This window comes from Gymnoscopelus braueri (assembly GCF_963280865.1).
Source record: "Gymnoscopelus braueri genome assembly, chromosome: 3".
In the NCBI taxonomy this organism is placed as follows: Eukaryota; Metazoa; Chordata; class Actinopteri; order Myctophiformes; family Myctophidae; genus Gymnoscopelus; species Gymnoscopelus braueri.
This window is the reverse complement of record NC_137612.1, coordinates 48,677,117-48,699,852: the sequence shown is the minus strand read 5'-3', so window position 1 is coordinate 48,699,852 and position 22,736 is coordinate 48,677,117. Positions and strand designations below refer to the sequence as shown.

The following is a 22,736-nucleotide window of genomic DNA, read 5'->3' as shown; positions in this document are numbered from 1 at the left end:
CCATACCCTAGGTGGGGTTGGCGAAAGGGCCTTTCTGTGTGGAGTTTGCATGTTCTCCCCGTGTCTCCTAGGGTAGGTACCCTCACAAAAACATGCCGTAATCCTGGTCACTATACTGCCTCCCCCTGGCCAGCCGGGGCGCCTGATGGAGGGGAAGGGAACTGGTTGGAATAACGTGTTCCTTCCACGCGCTACGTCCAACCAGGGAAACTCTCCCCTGTCAGGTGATAAGAAGGTCAGTTGGCTCTCATGCATTGAAGGAGGCATGAGCTCGGCCCTGACCTCCCTAGGTTGGCAGAGGGAAGGTAGTGCCCAGGATTACATAGACAATTGGCACTGGGTGTAAAAAATAGGGTTACAAAAATCGTGCCCCTGCATGTTTTTGTGAGGGTACCTACCCTAGGAGACACGGGGAGAACATGCAAACTCCACACAGAAAGGCCCTTTCGCCAACCCCACCTAGGGTATGGGCACTGATGACGCGGAGGAGAGAACACACCCCCAGCGTCCCCTGCGGGAATCGAACCCAGGACCTTCTAGCTGTGAGGCGACAGCACTACCGACTGTGCCACCGTGCCCACCCTACTAATATTTCCTATAACTAATTAATTAAAGTCTAACACATCAATCTTCTTCTTCTTCTTGCGTATGTCATCAGATCCTCAGCTCCGTTGCAGCAAGCCAGTCCAGCGTCTCGTCATCCAGGTTCATCAGGCCTAGGTCGCCATGTGGTGGGCGGTGTTTCGGGCAGCTGGTCATGATGTGTTCCACAGTCTGTAGGGGGTCTCCAGGTTCACAGTGGGCACTGTCCGAGAGGCCCCACTGTTGCATTGCTGCCTCGACGGTCATGGCACGATGACCTGTGCCACGGCCTGCTGTTCTGATGGCTCCCACCATTCATCTGAACGGAGCTGGCGATCACGTATCCGCGTGCACCCCATCCCCTGCACTCCTCCACAGTCACCCAACACAAACACCAAGCATGACGAATGTCCACTACCATGGAGAGGTCGTTCGATGGCGACAGACATCCTAGCGGTCAGCGAGCCCCGACCTGACCTGAAGGCAAGATGGGAGGAGGCCCAGAGCACCTCCCCATCGTTCGACGAACTGATGGACCAAGCGGACGTGCTGATGCACTACGGTATATTAATCACAACATGAACATTAGTATTCACTCTCAACAATATTCGGTGTCCGGAGCGCTCTGCTTGCTGCTGAAACATTGGTAATTCATATTGGTCTTATAACTTCTGTTATTGGTTAGGGATTCACATTTAATTGTAACTAAGATTAGGGGTTCATTAATAAAACATCAATGATGAGTAACTTCTGTCTGTCTATTCTCTTGGGTCTGTGTCCTTCCTGAGCAATCCAAACGATCACGTTCAGAGGTTTTGCTACCAGATAACCAGCAGGTAACTTAGGATGTAGCCTCTAACAGCTCCCACCTGTGGGGGAATGATGCTCTATTCATATACTGTAGGTGGCCCAGCCATAACAGAAGTCATGTTGAAATTGTACAGGTATAATTACAAACTGGAGTAATTTAATTTAACCTGGTGGTCAAACTGGATGTCCATGTACTTCCCAAAGCGACTTGAGTTGTCATTCTTCAGGGTTTTGGCATTTCCAAAAGCCTGGCAGGGGAAAAGGAGTGTCCCGGAGCTTAATTTAATTTAATATCTTTTTTTTTTATCCAGCTGTTTGACACTTTAAAAGCCATAATGTTTCATGTTTTCATATTATAACTTGTTTAAATAAAGTGTTAAAGTTCTACATTGGGGTTTCTATTGGATTTGATTAATGTGTACAAACTTATCACCTATTTCACCTATTTTATAGGTGATATAGGTATCATATAATTATGTTTCATTGCATATATGTAGATATAGGCACATACAGGTCATATATGTACCTATATGTTACATACAGGTCATATATGTACCTATATGTTACATACATAAAATTGGCACCTTTCCTATATGTATATGCACATATATGTACATATATGCACATATATGTACATATATGTATATGCACATATATGTACGTATATGCACATATATGTACATATATGCACATGTACATATACATATAGGAAAGGTGCCAATGTTATGTATGCGAACATATATGCGGTCCTATATTACAAACATATATGACGCATATAGGTTCTTTCCATGTAGGCCAAATATTGTACTTTTTACCCTATTACATTTATTTGACAGTTTTAGCACTAGTAATTATGCAGATGTAGATTATTAATAATTCAACAAATTATTCATACAAAATGTCTGCGTTTTCCAAACAAACTCTTTTAACTCACAACTTGTGTGTGTGTGTGTGTGTGTGTGTGTGTGTGTTCAGAAAGCTGCGGCTCGTCTGGTGTTCAACCGCCCCAAGTTCTCCCACACAACCATCCTTCTCCGCTCTCTACACTGGCTCCCCGTAGCGGCTCGCATCCAGTTCAAAACCCTGGTGCTAGCCTATAGGGCAGTGAAAGGAACAGCTCCTTCCTACCTCCGGGCTATGGTCGATGCCTACACCCCTGCCCGACCACTTCGGTCTGCCACCTCGGGGCGACTGATTGCCTCGTCACTCAAGGGTCCTTCTGGCCGATCCACACGGTCACGACTCTTTTCTGTTCTGGCCCCACAGTGGTGGAATGAACTTCCCACTGATGTTAGGACAGCAGAGTCACTGCCCATATTTCTCCGCAGGCTGAAAACTCACCTCTTCAGGAAACACTACCCTTCCTCTCTGCCTGACCTACTTGTTAACTAGTTGTACGAACGCTTGTTTTCTATTGCTGTATTGTTTATTGGATTATTGGATTGTTTATTGGATCTTGTTTAGTCGATACACTTATTTGTTTTAGCTCATGCTCATTTGATTTAGCTATTTTGTCTCATCTGTTTAAGGAAATAGGTAGCTGATATATTGCACTTTTACCTTAGCGCTAGGTATACTCTTGGTTGCTTGTTTTTTGCAGAAAATGCACTAAAGACTTCTGGTGATTAGTAGTTTTCGTTCCCTACCTATGTTGAATACACTTATTGTAAGTCGCTTTGGATAAAAGCGTCTGCTAAATGACTGTAATGTAATGTAATGTAATGTGTGTGTGTGTGTGTGTGTGTGTGTGTGTGTGTGTGTGTGTGTGTGTGTGTGTGTGTGTGTTTTACTCCACTACAATTATTTGAAAGCTTTAGATACACATTACTTAACTTACACGTCCAAAACATGCATTAAACATGTTTTAAAACAGGTTTTAAATTGTGACAAAAACTCCCAATTCCCTTAAAGTTATTCCCTTAACATTGAAGTCTATGAGAGCTGGTTGAGATCGCCCCGAAGGGCCAGGACTCTCTGCGCTGACTGGACCATTACTTTCAGTAGGTGGTGTGCTAGTTTAAAACGGACAAAACTTTGTGTGGAACACGGCTAGTCACTATTCAAAATTATTATTGTATAATAACAATACAACTATAATGATAATAATAATAATAATAATAATAATAATAATAATGTATGCAGACTGGAAAATGAACACTTACTCCCAGCATGTACCCTGTAGTATAGCTACATAGCTTAAGTACAAGTTATACATGCTGTAAAATGACTTTACTGTTCACAATAGTTATGGGGTACACATAATTGAAAACATTTCTGTAATGATAAAGAGGACCTGTAGTGGTGAAACCTTTATTAAACCAAACAAACAAAAACATTATCAATATTTATTTTCTCAGGTATAAAAGGATTGAGTTCAGAAAAACACCTCAATAAACACACAAAACTCTGTTGAATGTAAATAAATAATCACACTAACTAGCTCAACTGACTCTGACATCTACCAAAAATGCACTATGATAATTTAACAATCCAAACAACACACATGTCGTCAACACAAAGTGAACTGCTACACAAACCCAGCAGCTTGTCAGCACGTTACTGCACCATTATTGCATTCATATCAATGGACATAATAATTATTACATTACATATTCATGAATATAATAATGAACATGACTTTTTATCCTGATAACTGTGAACAGACACTGGTGCTCATATTGTTCTACCAATAATAACGTATGAGCTGGGGGGAATAATACAAGATAACAAAAAAGCATTTGAAATGCCATCACATTGAATAGAAAATAAGATCCATACACAAGATAAACAATAAGCCAAACACAGTCATGTTGATAGTGTCAGATTATGTGATTCCTCTGCTTTATCCAGGATTAGACTGAATGGTCATCTTCTATGAGTGACAGAGCCGTTTTATTACAATGATGTCCTTCCATTGTGTACAAGTTATCACTTACTGACTGAATTACAAATCAATGGTAAAACATTAGACCAAACAATGACCAATGAGCCATTGTTGTGTTATTTACAGAATGAAAATCTCAACTTTAATGACAATGAACCATCATCATTATGCACTACTTTACTTACTGAATTGCATGTGAATAGTAAAGCTGTAAACAAATCAATGACAATCAAGTCTCATATCTTCAACTTCTGAATCAGGATAACGTGTGAAAAACTGGTGAAATTACTGTCACTTATTTTATATTCAACATCCCAGCCACCAAAAACCTGCACTTGTACAGTATGTGGTTTAAACTAAAATAAGCCACCATAAACTAATGTAGGTAGCATGTAAGCATGTTTGTATATCAAGATAGCAATATTTGCTGGTGTTATTACGGTCATTTGATCAACACCTCCTAATAAACCTATACAATACTTTAAAGTCAAGTTTGCCCTTAAGTATTCTAGTTCATTATATTATCAAATAGACCTAGTTGTATCCAGGTGATATCATGAATGTTATAATTATCCCTTTGTTTTCAAGGTTTGTGTGAGAGGGCTGCATAAACCACAAGCCGCCCCTTACAGTTACATTATGCAACTAAGCCATTAAGTATGTTGTTATCCAGGCGTTAGCAAGTGTGTTTTAGAGAAAGTTTGAACAGACTGTCTGTGTTAACTGTTCTACGCGAGAGGTTTGATCATGTTCTAAAGGTTATGGGGTGCTTTGTCCTTGATTGCTTTGTGGGCCATCACCAGTGTGTTCTACTTAGTAAAGACAGTAACCATGACCACAACAAACACACATGACAATTCAATGATGTTTAAGACCAGGCCTGCTGCAGCAGTCTCGATCACTTGACCTTTAAAAGATACTTTATAAATGTTATGTATGTTGTGAAAATTAATACAATAAGTAGACTCTAAGTAATAACAACCAAGATTGTGTCTTCGAGCATTTATTAAATTCAAGCAAACAAATGTAACAACATATATTTTGGAAAACAAAAATCTAGCCTAAAAAGTGTAAAAAATACTTCAAAAAAGGTAAATAAAACAGTGAGATCCATAGAAATATACTTAGTGAAAATAGTCAATGAAACAAAAGGACCACACTCTCCCTCTTAGCTCAGCCGTTCCTAACACCAGCAGTTAACAACAGTCATCACAAACAAATTAAGAATATAGAGGAACAGGGAATTGAGGGACATTCACTACTAAGTTAAACATTTGGAACACAAAGATCTATCCAAAATAAAGTATACAAATGTTTTAAACAAACTGATCATTGTGAAAATGATCAGTTAAAAGTGGACTTGCATTAGAATTGTACAACAACCAACAAATGTATTTATCCTGAGCTTTTTGTTCATCTATAATGAACATGCTCATATACATTCCATGAGTGTAAACAGTTTAACTAAAGTACAGTTTAACTAAAGTAAGTCTTAATAAACTAGAAATGGTCTCTCAGTACAGCACTGGGTGGCCAGTCTATATCAGTCAGTCATGACATATATATATAAGGTATGACGGCATGATTTTAAACATTGTGCTGTTTTTCTTTCTTTCCACAATGTCACAATGTTCACAGTGACATGGTTTTCCTTACATGTGTGTGCGCTCATGACGTTTTAGATTTCCTGAAGTAGTAAAACCCTTTCCACATTGACTACAAGGAAAGGGTTTAAATCCTGTATGCACAAGCTTGTGACGTTGTAATGTATTTAGCTGACTGAAAGCCTTTCCACACTGGTCACATTGATATGGTCTTTCTCCAGTATGAATTCTCTGGTGTATTATTAATTCAGATTTTGTTTTGAATTGACTCCCACACTGGTCACAGTGGTACGGTTTTTCTCCAGAATGAATTCTCTGGTGTTTTACTAAGTCAGATTTTACTTTGAATTTGCTCCCACACTGGTCACAGTGGTATGGTCTTTCTCCAGTGTGAATTCTCTGGTGTGATTTAAAGTTGGACAATTGAGTAAAGCGTTTACCACACTCGTCACAGTAGTATGTTTTTTCTCCAGTGTGAATTCTCTGGTGTGTTACAAGGTTGGACATCCTAGAGTAATGCTTTCCACACTGATCACATCCATAGGGGTTCTCTCCAGTGTGAATTATCTGGTGTGTTTTAAGGCTGAGCATTAGAGAGAAGTGTTGTCCACACTGATCACATCCATATGGTTTCTCTCCAGTGTGAGTTCTTTGGTGTTGTTTAAGATTGAACATTTGAGAGAAGTGTTGTCCACACTGTTCACAGATATAGGGTTTCTCTCTAGTGTGAATTCTCTGGTGTTTTATTAAGTCAGATTTTGTTTTGAATGTGCTGCCACACTGGTCACAGTGGTATGGTCTTTCTCCAGTGTGAATTATCTGGTGTGATTTAAGGCTGGACAATTGAGTAAAGTGTTTGCCACACTCGTCACAGTAGTATGGTTTTTCTCCAGTGTGAATTCTCTGGTGTATTTTAAGGTGGGTCAGTCTAGTGAAGTTTTTTCCACACTGGTCACAACTGTGGTGTTTTGGTTTTGCCAAGCTTCTTTTGTGTTTCTTTACAGCTGGTAGGACAGGGAAGCCAGACTGAAGATGCAGCACTGAAAACAAAGACAAAGGGGAGATAGTTGAGAGGCAGAAAGGTAATTGATAACTTTCTAACATTGACTAACTTATATTTATGAATATTTATATTTCAAAGATAAACCTTTGTTAGTAGTCCAATGGCAATTTCTGTTTAGGCTTTTTTAATTCATGGCTAAACATGACCACAATGACAGACATACATAATGTATATGCATATATCTATCATAATATAATGAGTAGAATGTGACTTAAGTAACTACTCTAAGGATCTGAAGTGGGAAAAAAGAAATGAACAAACTGAGAAAGGTAGGAGACACAAACGATATCATCTGATTTCAGGTCAAATTAAAACCAAACACTCATTCAGAATAAAAGGAGGATGAAAATTCCTTGCCAAACATGAGGGAAAAAGATGATAGAACAGGACGAGAAAGAAGTGAAAGTAAGTAACTTACTGAGGTCTGGATGGTCTTTGGGTTCCTCCTGTTCAGCAGAATTGTCCCTGGTGGGGTGGAGAGAGTTCATCTTCCCCTGAAGTCTGGAGTCCACAGTCACTTCTGGTTGAAATGATTGATATCCTGGAGGAGTTTTGAAGACATTATCACTACACACTCTTCTTATAATAGAGAGCCTGAGGTGGAACCACTAACTGCTTGGAATGATTGGCCCAAGAGGAGAACAATAGATCCATCTCTCCACCAATCACAACCTAGCATACTCTCACGTGTACAGGAAAGGGCCTTGGATGGAGTCTACACAAGAATGCTATGAATGGCACTAGGAGTCACATGGATGGACCACATCAGAAATGTGGTCCTCTACAGGAACCTACCATGGGTCACAGACAAAGTCAGAGAGAGAAGGATGAGGCAGGGCACTGCGTCAGGGACCCATAACTAGTGGCAAGCAAACTAACACTATGAGAGCCAACCCAGGGCAAAGCCAGGAGAGACAAGAAGTGCACCACGTACGTAGATGCACTTCGGCGTAACAGCTTAGCCAACAATACTGTAGAGCTCAAGACCCTGATGCTAGATAGGAGAGTGTGGAGGGCAGCGATTCAGGAGTCCCAAGTTGGTGTTGGCTAGACCACACTCACACATCGCAAAGACCCTATTCTATATGATCCGGCCTAACTGACCCATGCCCCCCTCAACATAATCCCCCCCATACCCTCTACCCCCAACTCCACCACCTGCAATACTCCCCCACTCCCACAACCCCCCCCCCCCCCCCCCAACTGCCAGCCCACACCTCTCCACCTCCATAACTCAAAACCCCATCCCACTTCAGGGGTCCCGAGTTGGTGTTGGCTAGACCACACTCTCGCATCGCAAAGACCCTATCCTGTGTGATCCGGCCTAACTGGCCTATGCCCCCCTCAACATAATCCCCCCCATACCCTATACCCCCCAACTCCACCTACTGCAATACTCCCCCACTCCCACAACCCCCCCCCCCCCCCAACTGCCAGCCCACACCTCTCCACCTCCCTAACTCAAAACCCCATCCCACTTCAGTAGTCCTGAGTTGGTGTTGGCTAGAACACACTTTCGCATCACAAAGACCCTATCCTGTATGATCCGCCTAACTGGCCTATGCCCCCCTCAACATAATCCCCCCCATACCCTCTACCCCCCCAACTCCACCACCTGCAATACTCCCCCACTCCCACAACCCCCACCCCCCCAACTGCCAGCCCACACCTCTCCACCTACCTAACGCAAAACCCCATCCCACTTCAGGAGTCCTGAGTTGGTGTTGGCTAGACCACACGTTCGCATCACAAAGACCCTATCCTGTATGATCCGGCCTAACTGGCCTATGCCCCCCTCAACATAATCCCCCCCATACCCTCTACCCCCCCAACTCCACCACCTGCAATACTCCCCCACTCCCACAAACCCCATACCCCCCAACTGCCAGCCCACACCTCACAACCCCCATAACTCAAAACCCCATCCCATCCCACCCCATACCCTCATACCCCCAAATCCCACCCAACCCATTACCCCCACTCCCAGAACCCCCGGTCCCCATGCCCCCAACCAGCACACCACAACCCCCAAACTCCACCCACCCAAACCCTCATGCACCAAGATAGGAGGTTTTAGTCAAATGACTTTTTCTGACAAAATGAGGGGCGGGACTATCTTGCAGACAGACTGAGCATGTGCAGCATAGCCTATAGTCCTCATCCACAGTGAAATCCGAAAATCATGAAATTTGCACATAGGAGGTTTTGCATTTTGGCCATCGATATACTGTATTTGTCTGTGTGACTAACTTCCATTAAAGGGCTTTTCGCCCGTATGAGTCCTCATGTGTGTTTTAAGATTACCCTTCGTAAGAAAGCCTTTACCACAAACTGTACAAGAAAATGGCTTTTCGTCTGCATGAGTCCTCATGTGTGGTTTTATAGAACTTTTATCAGCAAAGCTTTTACCACAAATTGTACAAGAAAATGGCTTTTCACCTGTATGAGTCCTCATGTGTGTTTTAAGATGACCCTTGTAAGTAAAGCCTTTACCACAAACTGTACAAGAAAAGGGCTTTTCGCCTGTATGAGACATCATGTGTGCTTTAAGATTAGCCTTGTGAGGCCAGCCTTTACCACAAACTGTACAAGAAAAGGGCTTTTCGCCTGTATGAGACATCATGTGTGCTTTAAGATTAACCCTGTGAAGCCATTCTTTACCACAAACTGTACAAGAAAATGGCTTTTCGCCTGTATGAATCCTCATGTGTGGTTTTAGAGAACTTTTATCAGCAAAGCTTTTACCACAAACTGTACAAGAAAATGGCTTTTCGCCTGTATGAGTCCTCATGTGTGTTTTAAGATGACCCTTGTAAGTAAAGCCTTTACCACAAACTGTACAAGAAAAGGGCTTTTCGCCTGTATGAGACATCATGTGTGCTTTAAGATTAGCCTTGAAAGGCCAGCCTTTACCACAAACTGTACAAGAAAAGGGCTTTTCGCCTGTATGAGACATCATGTGTGCTTTAAGATGACCCTTGTGAAGACAGCCTTTACCACAAACTGTACAAGAAACGGGCTTTTCATCTGTATGAGTCCTCATGTGTACTTTTAGAGCACTTTTATCAGCAAAGCTTTTACGACAAACTGTACAAGCAAGGGTCTTTTCGGCTGTATGAGTCCTCATGTGTGCTTTTAGAGTACTTTTATCAGCAAAGCTTTTACCACCAACTGTACAAGAAAAGGGCTTTTCACCTGTGTGAATCATTGTGTGTCTCTTCAGATTTCCATTTTGATCAAAAACATAGTGTGATTTCAGTGTGTTTAAAGCTGACTGATCTCCCCTAGTCTCCTCCCACTCATCACTGTCTTCAGTAGTGTCAGATTCAGAACAGTGTGAAGAGAGGAGCTGGTCATCACTAGTTGGTTGGGATGTTTCACAGTCCTCTACATCAGCTTGTGTTTTCATGTATTCAGTTGAGGTGCTGGCTACAGGCTCTGTCTCTCTGTTTTCATCATCTTCTTCACTTTTCATTGCTAGTAATATCAACATTGACCCACCAGCCTCTTCTGGTCTTTGAAGTAGCTCCTCTTGTTCCTCTTTAATCTGTGGAGGTTGTGGTTCCTCCTGGACCAGACTGGGGCTTCGCTCCTCTTCAGGTGAAACCCCCTCTTTACACACAGGGACGTGCAGGAAGTCTAGGAAACAATTACTCTATAAGTACTTTATTACTCTATAAAAGAGACTATAAAAAGGTTTGAATCCTGTACCTCTACTGCAGTGCCAGTGCAGAGTTGTGGCTGGAAAAAGTATCAACAGATTACTCTTCCCCCACATCTTCCAAAATTTAAATTTGATGGTCTGCTGACTGCGCTCTGTGCTGTAAATAGTGTGTCCGTTGTTTGTTTACATTGCAGCACTCACATAGAAGATGGGAGACGATCTGAATGAGAGGCAGTCCCTATTATTTTTAAAGTATTAACTTCAGTGAGTCTTCTGCGGCAGGTTAGTTAACCCTCTAAGACCCAGTGATCCCTTTTGGAAACAATTATATTTTATAAAGAAAGATGTTTAAATATTTTTTTTTTCTGTTATTTTTTCCTCTAAATCCTCATTGGGTCCTATTGTTTAGTCTTACAATGCCATTGGCCAGGATATTTGCATATAAACACCCCCCACAGAGCGGGGAATCATCACAACTTGAAAAATCTCTGTTGGAACAGCATCTCTTTTTTCTCTGGAAGATATTCCTCACAAAAACGTAAGTAATATGCCTGTAATATTTGTTTTGGTGAACATTACAATGCCTAGAACATGTACATATGTTATTATTGTGAAATATATGTCCCAAATTTAAATTAGAGCATTATTCATACTTGTGTCTTTTTGGAATCGTTGGGCCCTCTTGGTTGCAAAAAGTACAAGGGCAGGCCTAATGTTCACCTGCTACTGTTCAGCCTTATATATAGTTTTCACAATAGATTTAAACAGTTATATGTGTATTTCCCCCACTTTGCATTACTATATATATATATATATATATATATATATATATATATATATATATATATATATATATATATATATATATATATATATATATATGAGAGAGAGAAACAGTGAGAGAGAGTAGGCTATATGTGCATTTTTACTTTAATTTCTAATTTCCAATGATATTTGTAACCATTGTTTTAACAGTCAGAACCATACAAGCTGGTTCCTTTGTTCAAAAAAACTGAATTGTTTGCTTTGAGCAGTAAGCCTCAGAAAATGTCCACCCAACTTTCTCTCTCCCCCTAAACAATACATATTCAACCATAGTTTAACCAATATTCCCTTGTTATTTCTCAGTATGTTTAATTTGCTTTCAATACTACAAGGACAGTGGGACCACTGTGGTACTTGTTGGGGGTTGTTCATTATTATTCATTATTCATTCAAGGTGTGGTGGGTACTTAGGGGCAATGTAATGATGCCCACTTAGGGGCAATCATCATCACACAATAGGTTTGCCAGACAGTATTGTATGACTTGTGAAATGTTGTTTCATCATCACTGCAGTAAGCAGTGATGTGTAAGCACTACTAAATGTACTAATGGTATGTCTTTATTTCATTTCAGAATGCCACAACAACAGAAAGGGCCTCGCTTCTCAGCAAGGGATGTTCTGGATATCGTGATGAACGGAGAGAGTGATGTTGACATAGACATCAATGAGACTGATGAAGAGTCAGATGAAGAGGACTGTGGCATGGGGTCCAAAGAAAACCAACCACCCAGTGAACCACCCAGTGAACCCACAGACAGTATCGTGTGACCACTAACAATGGTTTAGGTTATTAGGTTTCTTTACTACATATATTGTACAGATTTTTATTTTGTTGTTCTTTTAATAAAATTGATTTAAAAATATGGCTTATTGGTGTTGCTTAAATAATGTATACTGTTCTGAGGCCAAATATTATTCATAATTGATCTGAGGCCAAATAATAAACCATATAAATGAATCCTTAAGTTGTTTTAGTGAAGTAATTACACATTTGCCATGTTATCCTTAAAAATGGCCTATAGGAAATTTTGCTACCTGATGGACCCAACGTTTCCATATGGAAACATTTGCATAAAAACTTACCAAAACATAAAAAATAAAAAAACATTATATTTTCCTCTCCTAAGTACTCCTACAAGACCATCTGAAAGGTTAAAACATTTTTTTGCAAGTAGAAATATATCCTGGTCTTACAGGGTTAATACTGAAGTAGAATTAACTGCAAAGCTTCAGTGAACCCATTAATACTTTTACAACCGAACCATCGTCCGATTCATGGTACATTTTGTCCGATGCAGGGGTCCATTAGTGTAGTCACATTGTTCATGCTAAAATCGATAACCTATATGAATCGGGTATCAATTCATATCGATAAGCGATGATTTTATTGGAGGAAGTGGGCCGGTACCTTCAGTACCGGCCCACTTTCTTCAATAAAATAAATATAAATAAATAAAATAAAGACAGAGTGCTTGGAACTTACTGAGATCCAGGTGGTCTTCAGGTTCCTGTTTAATAGAAACAGTCCTGGCTGGAGAACTGATCTTCACCTGCAGACTGGAGTCCACACACTGGTCTGGAATGAAGGAATACAATGAATGATGTATTGATAATGATGTATTGATGTGACATGAATAAGAACTTTAATAATAAGGACTTTGATGTGACATGAATAAGGACTTTAATAACAACGACTTCGATGTGACATTAATAATGAATTTTATAATAAGGACTTTAATATGACATGAATATTCACACATAATAGTAGTAATAGCTTACGTATAAGGTATAAATGCTGTAAAATGACTGTATTGTTCACAATAGTTATGTGGTACAACACATATTTTGATAACATTTCTGTAATGATAAAGCACACAGAGGACCTGTAGTGGTGAAACCTTTATTAAACCAAACAATACACATTAATAGTGTCTTTTGTTTGGCTTTTTGTTTATCTTGTGTACTTTTCTCATTGAGTTCGATGCAGGGGTCCATGCATCGATGTAGTCACATTGTTAATGCTAAAATCGATAACCTATATGAATCGGGTATCAATTCATATCGATAACCGATTATTTTATTGGAGGAAGTGAGCCGGTACCTTCAGTACCGGCCCACTTTCTCCAATAAAATAAATAAAGACAGAGGCCCTCATTTATCAATGGAGCATAAAATCACCCGTAGGGCACATTTATGAAGCGATCCTATACAGGTAATCCTAGCGTACATTTGGTCGGAGCTTTGATAAATCTGACGGCTGAAACCGAGCATAATTTTAATAACACGCCCTTAAATATTCTCGCAACGCCCCGATTTTACGACATGAAGAACCAGAATACGACCAATACAAACAGAGCATGGAAACCCAATAAGAAAGAGGCAGGCGCTCACTCACGCTCACGCACACGCACACACAGTCACACACACACACACACACACACACACACACACACACACACACACACACACACACACACACACACACACACACACACACACACACACACACACACACACACACACACACACACACACACACACGTTACTGCGTAACGGTACAATCTTTGTCAACTAAGTAGGCTAGAAGCTTACATGAATGGCAGATTATGATACCACATCGCCATGAATGGAATACGTTTGTATATTCATTTATTTAACCCATACCGAGCAGTGCGCGTTCGAGTTACACTAAAATAAAGCAGTCATGTAGGCTATTCCCATTTCCCAGTGAGACTCGGACGGGCGAGTCCCGTGCCGCGTTAATGAGAGATAGCCTGGAGAGAACATTAATGGATGAAGGCTGGTGTGTGATGGACCGGTGGTTAAATGTCCGATGTCCCGGTGGCCATGAAAAGATAACAGCGGCGCTCTGTGCCAGTCCAAACTCCCGAAAATGCTCTTGCATAAGAGCTCGTATATTTTGAAAATAGCAGATCTACAAGCTCACAACGCTTCGCATTGACGCTTTGTGAGCTTGGTCAGAGTTATGGTCCGGTTCTGATAAATATGAAGTAGTTCCGGTAGATTAGTAGATTTGGTGGGGGCCGCTCATTCAAAATAAATTAATTCAAAAAACTAGCGTCATTTGTATTGTTGACCTATTTCTACCATATAGAGCAGGTTTCGTTCAATTTCGACCCCTCTGTCACATGGTACTAATGTTTGTGTGCAGAATCACTGCGCCGCGGCAGCCTACTCACACACAAAATATATGACACAAAAAATAATAAAAATATAGGTCAACAATACAAATGACGCTAGTTTTTTTTATTAATTTATTTTTAATGAGCGGCCCCCACCAAATCTACTAATCTACCGGAACTACTTCATATTCATCAGAACCGGACCAAAACTCTGACCACGGGACTCGGGCAATCATTTAATACCTTTTAATACCTTTTAATACCAATTAATAATTAATTTCCTACAGAAAATACTCAAACAATCTGAACTAACCCTTTAAAGCAGTTTGTTTAAATTAGTTTATAAAAATGTTATATTTTCACAGGGATTATTTGTTAGTGTGTTAGATAATATACATTTTTGGAGTGGATAGACATGTGTCCAGATGCCTGTCAGACGGTCAGACAATGCTGCTCCACAGGTCTACAATGGAACAAACAGGTGTAGCCAGAGCCAACAACTGCTCGAGACCTGACGTGAGATCTGAAGACAAAGTCAGGATATATTGATAAATGCCGAAAGTTGCTATGATCTCGCCGTACGCCCATTATTTGGTCTACACCGCGTTGACAAATGAAGGTCAGAGTGCTTGAAACTTACTGAGATCCAGGTGGTCTTCAGGTTCCTGTTTAATAGAAACAGTCCTGGCTGGAGAACTGATCTTCACCTCCACACTGGAGTCCACACACTGGTCTGGAATGAAGGAATACAATAAATACATGGCAAAGCAAACTTCGCAACGTTCAGCACGGCAACTCCCCGCTTCGGTGCTTCTCGTGGCTCAAGTTCGCTTGAGACTGCGCTCCGCCGTCGCGGTCCAAAACTATACTTTATCGGCGAAAAAAGTGGTAGTATAGTTATTGGAAAAAGAAGTGTCGGGAGCGGGAGTCGAACCCTGGAGGTGTGGGTTGAGAGTCTAGTGATTAACAAGGCATGGCACTGAGGCCGGTGCTCCCAACTCTTCTAATGCATAGCGAAAGAAGCCCCGGGGCCCTACAGGGCGGGGCTACGACCCGGTGGCAAAAACTGCTGCGTCACAACTACTTGCTGCTTGCTAGATGCACTTTTCCAGCCAATCACAAGACGGAGGAGGCGGGACATGGTGCGCGAGTGATAGCAAAAACATTTTTTTTAAATATGGATTAATTCACTATGAGCACAGAGCACTTGATGAGCATTTAAAATAAAGAAATAATAAAGAAATATTTTTTTCTTAAGTCTTTCTAAGGAGTTTTCCTTATTTATTTATTTTTTTTAGTCTTGTTCTGCTAGTTATCTTGACCTTCTCCTTCATATACTCACTAAGGGATAACAGCGCCCCCTGGCGATGCCACAGAGCAACACACATTGACTCCCGCGACAATTCTGATTGGATAGGGTCAAGTTGCGCGATCCGGCAGTCCGGAAGAGGTATATAACCCCTCGTGTAACTATACCACACCCTCTTACTTCACTCTGCTACGCGAATGCGTACGAGCCAAGAACACACTCCGGATAAAATAATACACGAAAACCAGCTTTAACCCAAAGCGGGGTCACTTGTATCCCCCACGGGAGTTTCGTTAGAATTTTATCGTCTAAGCACGCTCCCGCCGCTTATTTTATTTCTTTCTTTCCTGTCTCCTTTAAGTTTTCACTCCGTGGCTTGTTTTTTAGCCTAAAAGCTAACAGTCAGTGGCTACAGGCTAGCTACTGTTTAGGCCAAGCTAGGCTAACGAGCTAGGCTAAGTTAGCTAGGCGGCTAGTTAGCCTTTTGTTTCGCCACGATATGGAGGCCCCAAGGAGGTGCGGCCTGGAGGACTGCACCTTCCTCATCGCCTCAGACGACCCCCACCGCATTTGTATATCGTGCCTGGGGGTGAATCACGCCTTTGTCGCCAGATGGCATCCTGGCGATCTCGACAGCTGCAAGGCGTGTGCGGTCTATACAGTGTTCCATCTCGATGCCCCGGCTCACAAGGGCCAGGTCACTCGCAGCCACAGTCAGCGGGGAACGCAGCGGAGCTCCCCTCGCCACGGGGCTCCCCTCGCCGCGGGGCTAGCGGCCCCGCTAGAGGAGGAGAGCCGTGGGGCCATGGGCCCTACGACGAAAGTCGCCCCGAGGAGCAGCGGCCGAGGACAGCGTGACGGCACCACCAGGATCGTCTCCTCGACACCAACCCCCGCTGCTGCCGTGGTGTCCAGTGGATCGGCTCAGCTCCACTACGGCAGCAGCTCTTCCTCCCCCTCCCCCCCATCCTCCCGCGGTGGGGCGACACACCGGACGGCAGCGTCTACTCCGAGAGTGGGGACTACGACGGAGCCGACGACAACATGGAAGAGGGGGGAGAAGAAGAGGAGGAAGGTGAGATCACCTCCTACCAGGAAGTCACCATGACCTTCCTGGGCCCACAGTGGGGCCCCCTGCGGAGGAGGAGGAGCCCCTCGAGCCTGTTTCGGCGGTGTTCCGAAGGGCCATCGCCCGCTGCGGCCTCGAGCAACCGATGGAGGACATGCAGGTGTCCGCAGAGGCTCCCGTCCCAGCCTTCCAGGGGCTGGCGCCCCATCGAGCTCGCCAGGTGGAGTTGAAAAAGCTCCCTGAGGCCAAGGGCTTCAGAAATGCGCTCCACTTTTCTTGGGAGGCCCACAAGGAACCCACCAAGCTGAAGTTCGGGACGGAGCTTCTCACCACTTCCGAACTGGGGATCCTCGAGCTCCCTCCTATGGATCCAGTGCTGGCCCTGGGGATCGAGGACAGCAGGAAAGGCTCCGTTTCCCAGTCCTCAGGGCCAACCTTCGCCGATGCCAGCAGAAGAGCCACCTCCGGGGCTGGCCGCCAGGGCTTTCAGCACCGTGTGTCTTCTACAGGGCTCAGCCAGCGCAAGGCTCGAGGAGCTGATGGCTAAGCCCGCATGGGCCGAAGACGCTAAGGAGCTTCATCGGCTGATGCAGATTTCCATCCTCTGCACTTGCAACAGCGTCATGTGGACGGGCCGTGCAATGGATTTCTGCGCAGCCATGGAGAGGGCGAAATGGCTCGACCTCGCCGTCTGGCAGGAGGACAAAATCAGGAAACCTTAAAGCCTGACAACCTCTTCCCAGGCGCCCCCAAGCTGCTGCGCGACAGCGCGGAGTCGGAGAAGGCAAGGAAGGAGGCAGCGTCTGGCATCCTGGCCCCAACCCCCCCCGCAGCGGCTCGACAGGCAGGAGAGGTCCGCGGGCAGGGGACGGGCTCCTTCCCGGGCTCCTTCCCGTCAGCAGGCGTCGTCCCGCTCCTCATCCACCAGAACCAACTCCAGGGAGGGTCGGCCTGGTTCTCTGGGAGTAGGCGACGTCAGAAGCAAGGTCCAACAGCCACCCCCCCCCCTCTTCCCCCAGACCCCCACGACGCGACACGGGGGCCAGCCGCAGAGGGCGGGGTAAATGACACTTACATCCCGGTCACGCCGGACGTTCTACTGGCCCCTCCACGTCCACACGGATGGGGTGGAGAGAGGCTCGTCCCCCAGCCGTTGCTGGGGAAGAGAACTGTTGCTTGCCTGGCCCCGGAGGACAGAGCCAAGGGCGGCTCCCCGGGTGCAAAGAGACTCAAAAGGACAATGACTTTAACGAGCAAGGTATCTTTAAAGGACAGTCCTATTGTTCCATTGAGTGTTTATGTACTAGCCTGGCGTAGACAGACTATATCACTGCGTGGATATGAGTCTGGTGCTTCTATGAGGAAGTTTTTTTTCCAAGGGGGCGGGATCAAAACAATGACTCTCGACGCAATTGGTTAGACCTACAAACCAACTACCAATTACAGTCTCCCATATTCGAATACTGGGCCCTGATTGGTTACCCACGTCTTCTGGAGCAGGAAATGGATTCTCTATGGAGCGGTGCCAGACCCAAATCCCAGAGTGCAATTTTTTTTTGCACTCGCAGATTCGTCTGGTCCCAGGCTATTTATGTACGGCCTGTGTGTGGAATAAAAGTATTGCAAATCACAAAACCGCTCATTATTTCACCTGTCAGGGAGCGATGAGGGTCAGCCCCCGAGAAGGGGGGCCCCCAATATCGTCACCCCACATCAATGAGCCCACAGTGCTTGGAACGTCCTCTTGGCGACGCTCCAAACACTGCTGGGACAAATCCTGTGCATGCAATGAACATACTGAGTCAAATGCAGGTAGTGAAACCAATTGCAATGAATCAAATGTATCAATTGCAGGGAATAAATGACAAAATAAACGACAAAACTCTACACGCCAGTTTTTCCCCCCATCCAGCAGGGGGCGCCCAAGCGCCACTGCGGGACGGGAGGAATACATAATGGCCGCTCAGACCCCGAGCCCTCCCAAAATGGCGCCTCGTGTTTACAACCATTATGCACTGTACCTCGCTCGCCTCTAGAGGGCGGCAGAACGCCTCCTTCAGGGAGGGCCTCTCTGTCGTCACTCTCAGCGCGACAGACGGACCGGGTCATGATGGCAGCGACCAAGGCAGGGCGGATGTTGACATCTTTTCTTTCTTGAGGTATTAAAAAAATATCTTAAGTCCTTAAATTGTGACTTCACTGTCATCTGGGGACCCCCCCAAAATCATGTGGGGACCCCCCTGGGGGTCCTGACCCACAGGTTGAGAACCACTGTCCTAATGTACATTCTATTATGCTACTTGTTGTAGTCACAAACTCAGAATACAGGGTACAAACTGCGATATAAAGTTCATAATATTAATATGAAAAAGATAATGTACACTTCATAGGAGCAGGGATAGATGGGAACTAAAGAACAACAACACTTTGTGGAAGGGGGAAGAGAATGTAAACGGCCAAGACGCTGAGGGAGGAGGTTGTTTCTCTCCTGAGCAAGGGAGCAATCAGAGAATTATCTCCGGATCAGAACCGTCTGGGGTTCTATTCGAAATATTTTCTGGTGAAAAAGAAAGGGGGGTGAGACCCATTCTGAATCTGAAGGGCCTCAACAGATATTTGAAGGTTTTCAATTTCAGAATGTTAACGACCGTGGCGTTGCTACACGCGATACGTCAGGGAGATTGGTGGACGAGCATAGACCTCAAGGATGCCTATTTTTATATTCCGATCTACCCTCCGCACCGAAAGTTTCTGCGCTTCGGCTACGAAGGAAAAGTGTACGAGTACACGGTGCTCCCGTTTGGTATGTCTCTGAGCCCTCGAGTGTTTGTGAAGTGTACCAATGCGGCCATAGCTCCCTGCTCTGCGGGAAGCCCACATCAATTACCTGGAGTTAATGGCGGTCTTCCTTGCTCTCAAACACTTCGAGGCTTGTATCCTGGGTTGTCATGTCTCGATCAGAACGGACAACACCACGACTATGTGTTATGTCAATAAACAGGGGGGCTTGGCCTCCCTGACGTTGGACAAACTAGCACACGATCTGACGCTCTGGTGCGACTCGCGCCTGGCGTCGATACGAGCGTTTCATGTACCGGGCCTCCTGAACTGAGCAGGTCCGCCCCGCAGGCGGACCTGCTGTCCAGGGGGGGGTTCGGTATGGGGAGTGGTCCCTCAACCCTTGGGTGGCGGACCTGATTTGGGCCAGGTTCGGCCGACCTCAGGTCGATTTGTTTGCATCCAGAGAGAACGCGAAGTGCTCTCGGTTCTTCTCGATGAGGGACGGGGACCTTTCTTTGGGCTTGGACGCCCTGGCACACAGTTGGCCGGACGTCCTACTGTATGCTTTCCTGCCACTGGAGCTGATCCCCCCAACCTTGGAGAGGGTCAGGCTCCAGGGTCTATCGGTTTTACTGGTGGCCCCGGCGTGGGGCGTGTGGAGGTCGGAAATAACTCCTCTCCTCTACGACGAGCCGTGGCCCCTCCCCCTGTTCAGAGACCTGCTGAGACAGGGAGGAGACGAGGTTTTCCACGAACGCCCTCAGGAACTGGACCTGTGGGTCTGGCCCGTGAAAGGGCGAATTTGAGTTCGCATGGTCTGCCCCCTGATGTAGTAGCTACCATCCAGGGCGCAAGGGCCGTTTCCAAGAGGTTGGCGTATGACGTCAGGTGGAACATGTTTGTATCTTGGTGTCTGGAACAGTCACCGTCGGTAGTGGTTTTCGTACGTTTTTGTGTGCGGAATGCATGTGGTTCTCAAACGACGGCAAGAGGGTTTTGCTTAAACCCAACTTGGCGTTTGTGTCTAAGACTGGGATGGTTGAGCTGGTGGCTTTCCATCCACCTCCCTTTGCTTCGGCGGAGGATAGACGTTTGAACTGTCTTTGTCCAGTAAGAGTTTTGAAGCTTTACTGCCAGAGGACAGCGGCCGGCCAGGGGTCGAGGCAGCTGTTTGTCTCTTTTGGCCGGGGTGGTCAGAGGACGGCGGTGGCTAAACCGACGCTGTCCAGATGGATCGTGGAGGCCATCAGGCTAGCCTACGTGAGTGGTGGTACTCCTGTTCCAGAGAGACTGAGGGCCCACTCAACTCGGGGTGTAGCTGCATCTTGGGCCCTCTGTAAGGGGGTTTCGATGCAGGAAATATGCTCAGCTGCAAACTGGTCGTCTCTGTCGACTTTTGCGGCTTTCTACAGCTTGGATGTGGCGGCGTCTTCAATGGCGCACACAGTCCTGGGTGTAGCAGCTGTCTCTAGCCAGGAGAGGGGTGAGCAGACCTAGGGGTCGTGCTTTCTCTCCTGGTTTTCCATCCTCTTAGGTCCCCCTGGGACCGGCTTAAGGTTGGGTCCCAGGGGAGGAGGCCCTGCTTCCCTCATTTTGGTATGGGATAGACTTGTGTCTGTCCATTAGTTGAATGAGGCAGACCTTGTGGTCTGTCAGGGTCTTTCCTTCTAGTACTTATCTCGCACCCATGCCCGGAGAGCATGGGTGCGGGACCTGGCGTGACCTGGGGCTGAGGGCGTGCGGGTCTGTATGGGTCGTGGGACTTGTTGACCCAGGGGGGTTTATGAGTCCCATAGTGAGTATATTAAGGTGTGAGGTCAAGATAACTAGAGGTTACGTATGTAACGTATGTAACCCCAGTTTCTTTACTCACAGAGTAATATACTCACCTAACACCCATTCTGTGTGCATTTGGCGTGCAGAGGGAAGTTGTTAAGAGGGCGTGGTATAGTTACATGAGGGGTTATATACCTCTTCCGGACTGCCGGATCACGTAACATGACCCTATCGAATCAGAGTTGTCGCGGGAGTCAATGTGTGTTGCTCTGTGGCATCGCCAGGGGGCGCTGTTATCCCATAGTGAGTATATTACTCTGTGAGTAAAGAAACTGGAGTTACATACGTAACCTCTAGTTTTCTTGTTCTGCTAGTTTTCCTTAAATATGGATTAAACATGGGTATCTCATTTTAAACAAGCTTAGTGCTTTATGAGCCTTCCAGTTTAGAAGACCTTGTATCGTGAATTTGTCATTCCATGTACCGTTGTTCTCATGTCTTACTAAATAAAGTACATCAGTCAATCAATCAATCAATCACATGTTTAATGGCCATTCTGATTAGCGCAGTGGTACCAGCGAGTGAATGGGAGAAGACATTGACTTTCAGGGGACCCTGGATAACGCCTTCCCAATTACAAAAAAAGGTATAGGCCTACAGGGTTCCGAAAGGGGCTAATGTTGTGTGTGTAACAGACATACCTGCAGTGTGTAGATCAATGTCCCGCAGTTTGTTTTGTTTCTCCAGCAGAGTTTCTAGTGTCTCTAGCTCTCTATGGAAGAGGTTGCACATGAACTCTGCAGCCGCACTGAGGCGCTCCAACACAAGCACTCTTACGAGCTTCACACAACAAACATCAGCACCACGCTGTTTGTCCAAGACACACAATATCTCCTCTCCCACCGACGTCATGTATTCATTTATCTTCAGCCGTACAGACTCCATTTGACGCGTTTATAAACTCCTTTATGACACGTTTTTCACCGCAACGAGTTATGAGTTATAAAATATCGGGTTATGAACAGGCTGACCAACTCTATGGTGCGAGTTTTGAAGCTTTACTGCCAGAGGACAGCGGCCGGCCAGGGGTCGAGGCAGCTGTTTGTCTCTTTTGGCCGGGGTGGTCAGAGGACGGCGGTGGCTAAACCGACGCTGTCCAGATGGATCGTGGAGGCCATCAGGCTAGCCTACGTGAGTGGTGGTACTCCTGTTCCAGAGAGACTGA

At 45.0% G+C, this 22,736-nt stretch overlaps 2 protein-coding genes across 2 annotated transcripts in view; one reads left to right on the top strand and one right to left on the bottom strand.

Annotated features, from left to right (window-relative positions):
- Positions 1-22,467, bottom strand: part of LOC308082006 (uncharacterized protein) — a gene marked incomplete at its 3' end in the record, with an annotated part of 45,367 nt that extends 22,900 nt beyond the window's left edge. The window contains exons 1-4 of the mRNA XM_080423616.1: positions 22,213-22,467; positions 15,217-15,309; positions 12,917-13,009; positions 10,445-10,582 (exon numbers count right to left, since the gene is read on the bottom strand). Of these exons, the coding sequence (XP_080279742.1) occupies positions 10,445-10,582; positions 12,917-13,009; positions 15,217-15,309; positions 22,213-22,456 (568 nt within the window). The 5' untranslated portion in view covers positions 22,457-22,467. The remainder of the gene's footprint in view (positions 1-10,444; positions 10,583-12,916; positions 13,010-15,216; positions 15,310-22,212) is intronic.
- mtss1 (MTSS I-BAR domain containing 1) overlaps positions 1-22,736 on the top strand; it is a 745,180-nt gene that overhangs the window by 608,208 nt on the left and 114,236 nt on the right. The window lies entirely within an intron of this gene.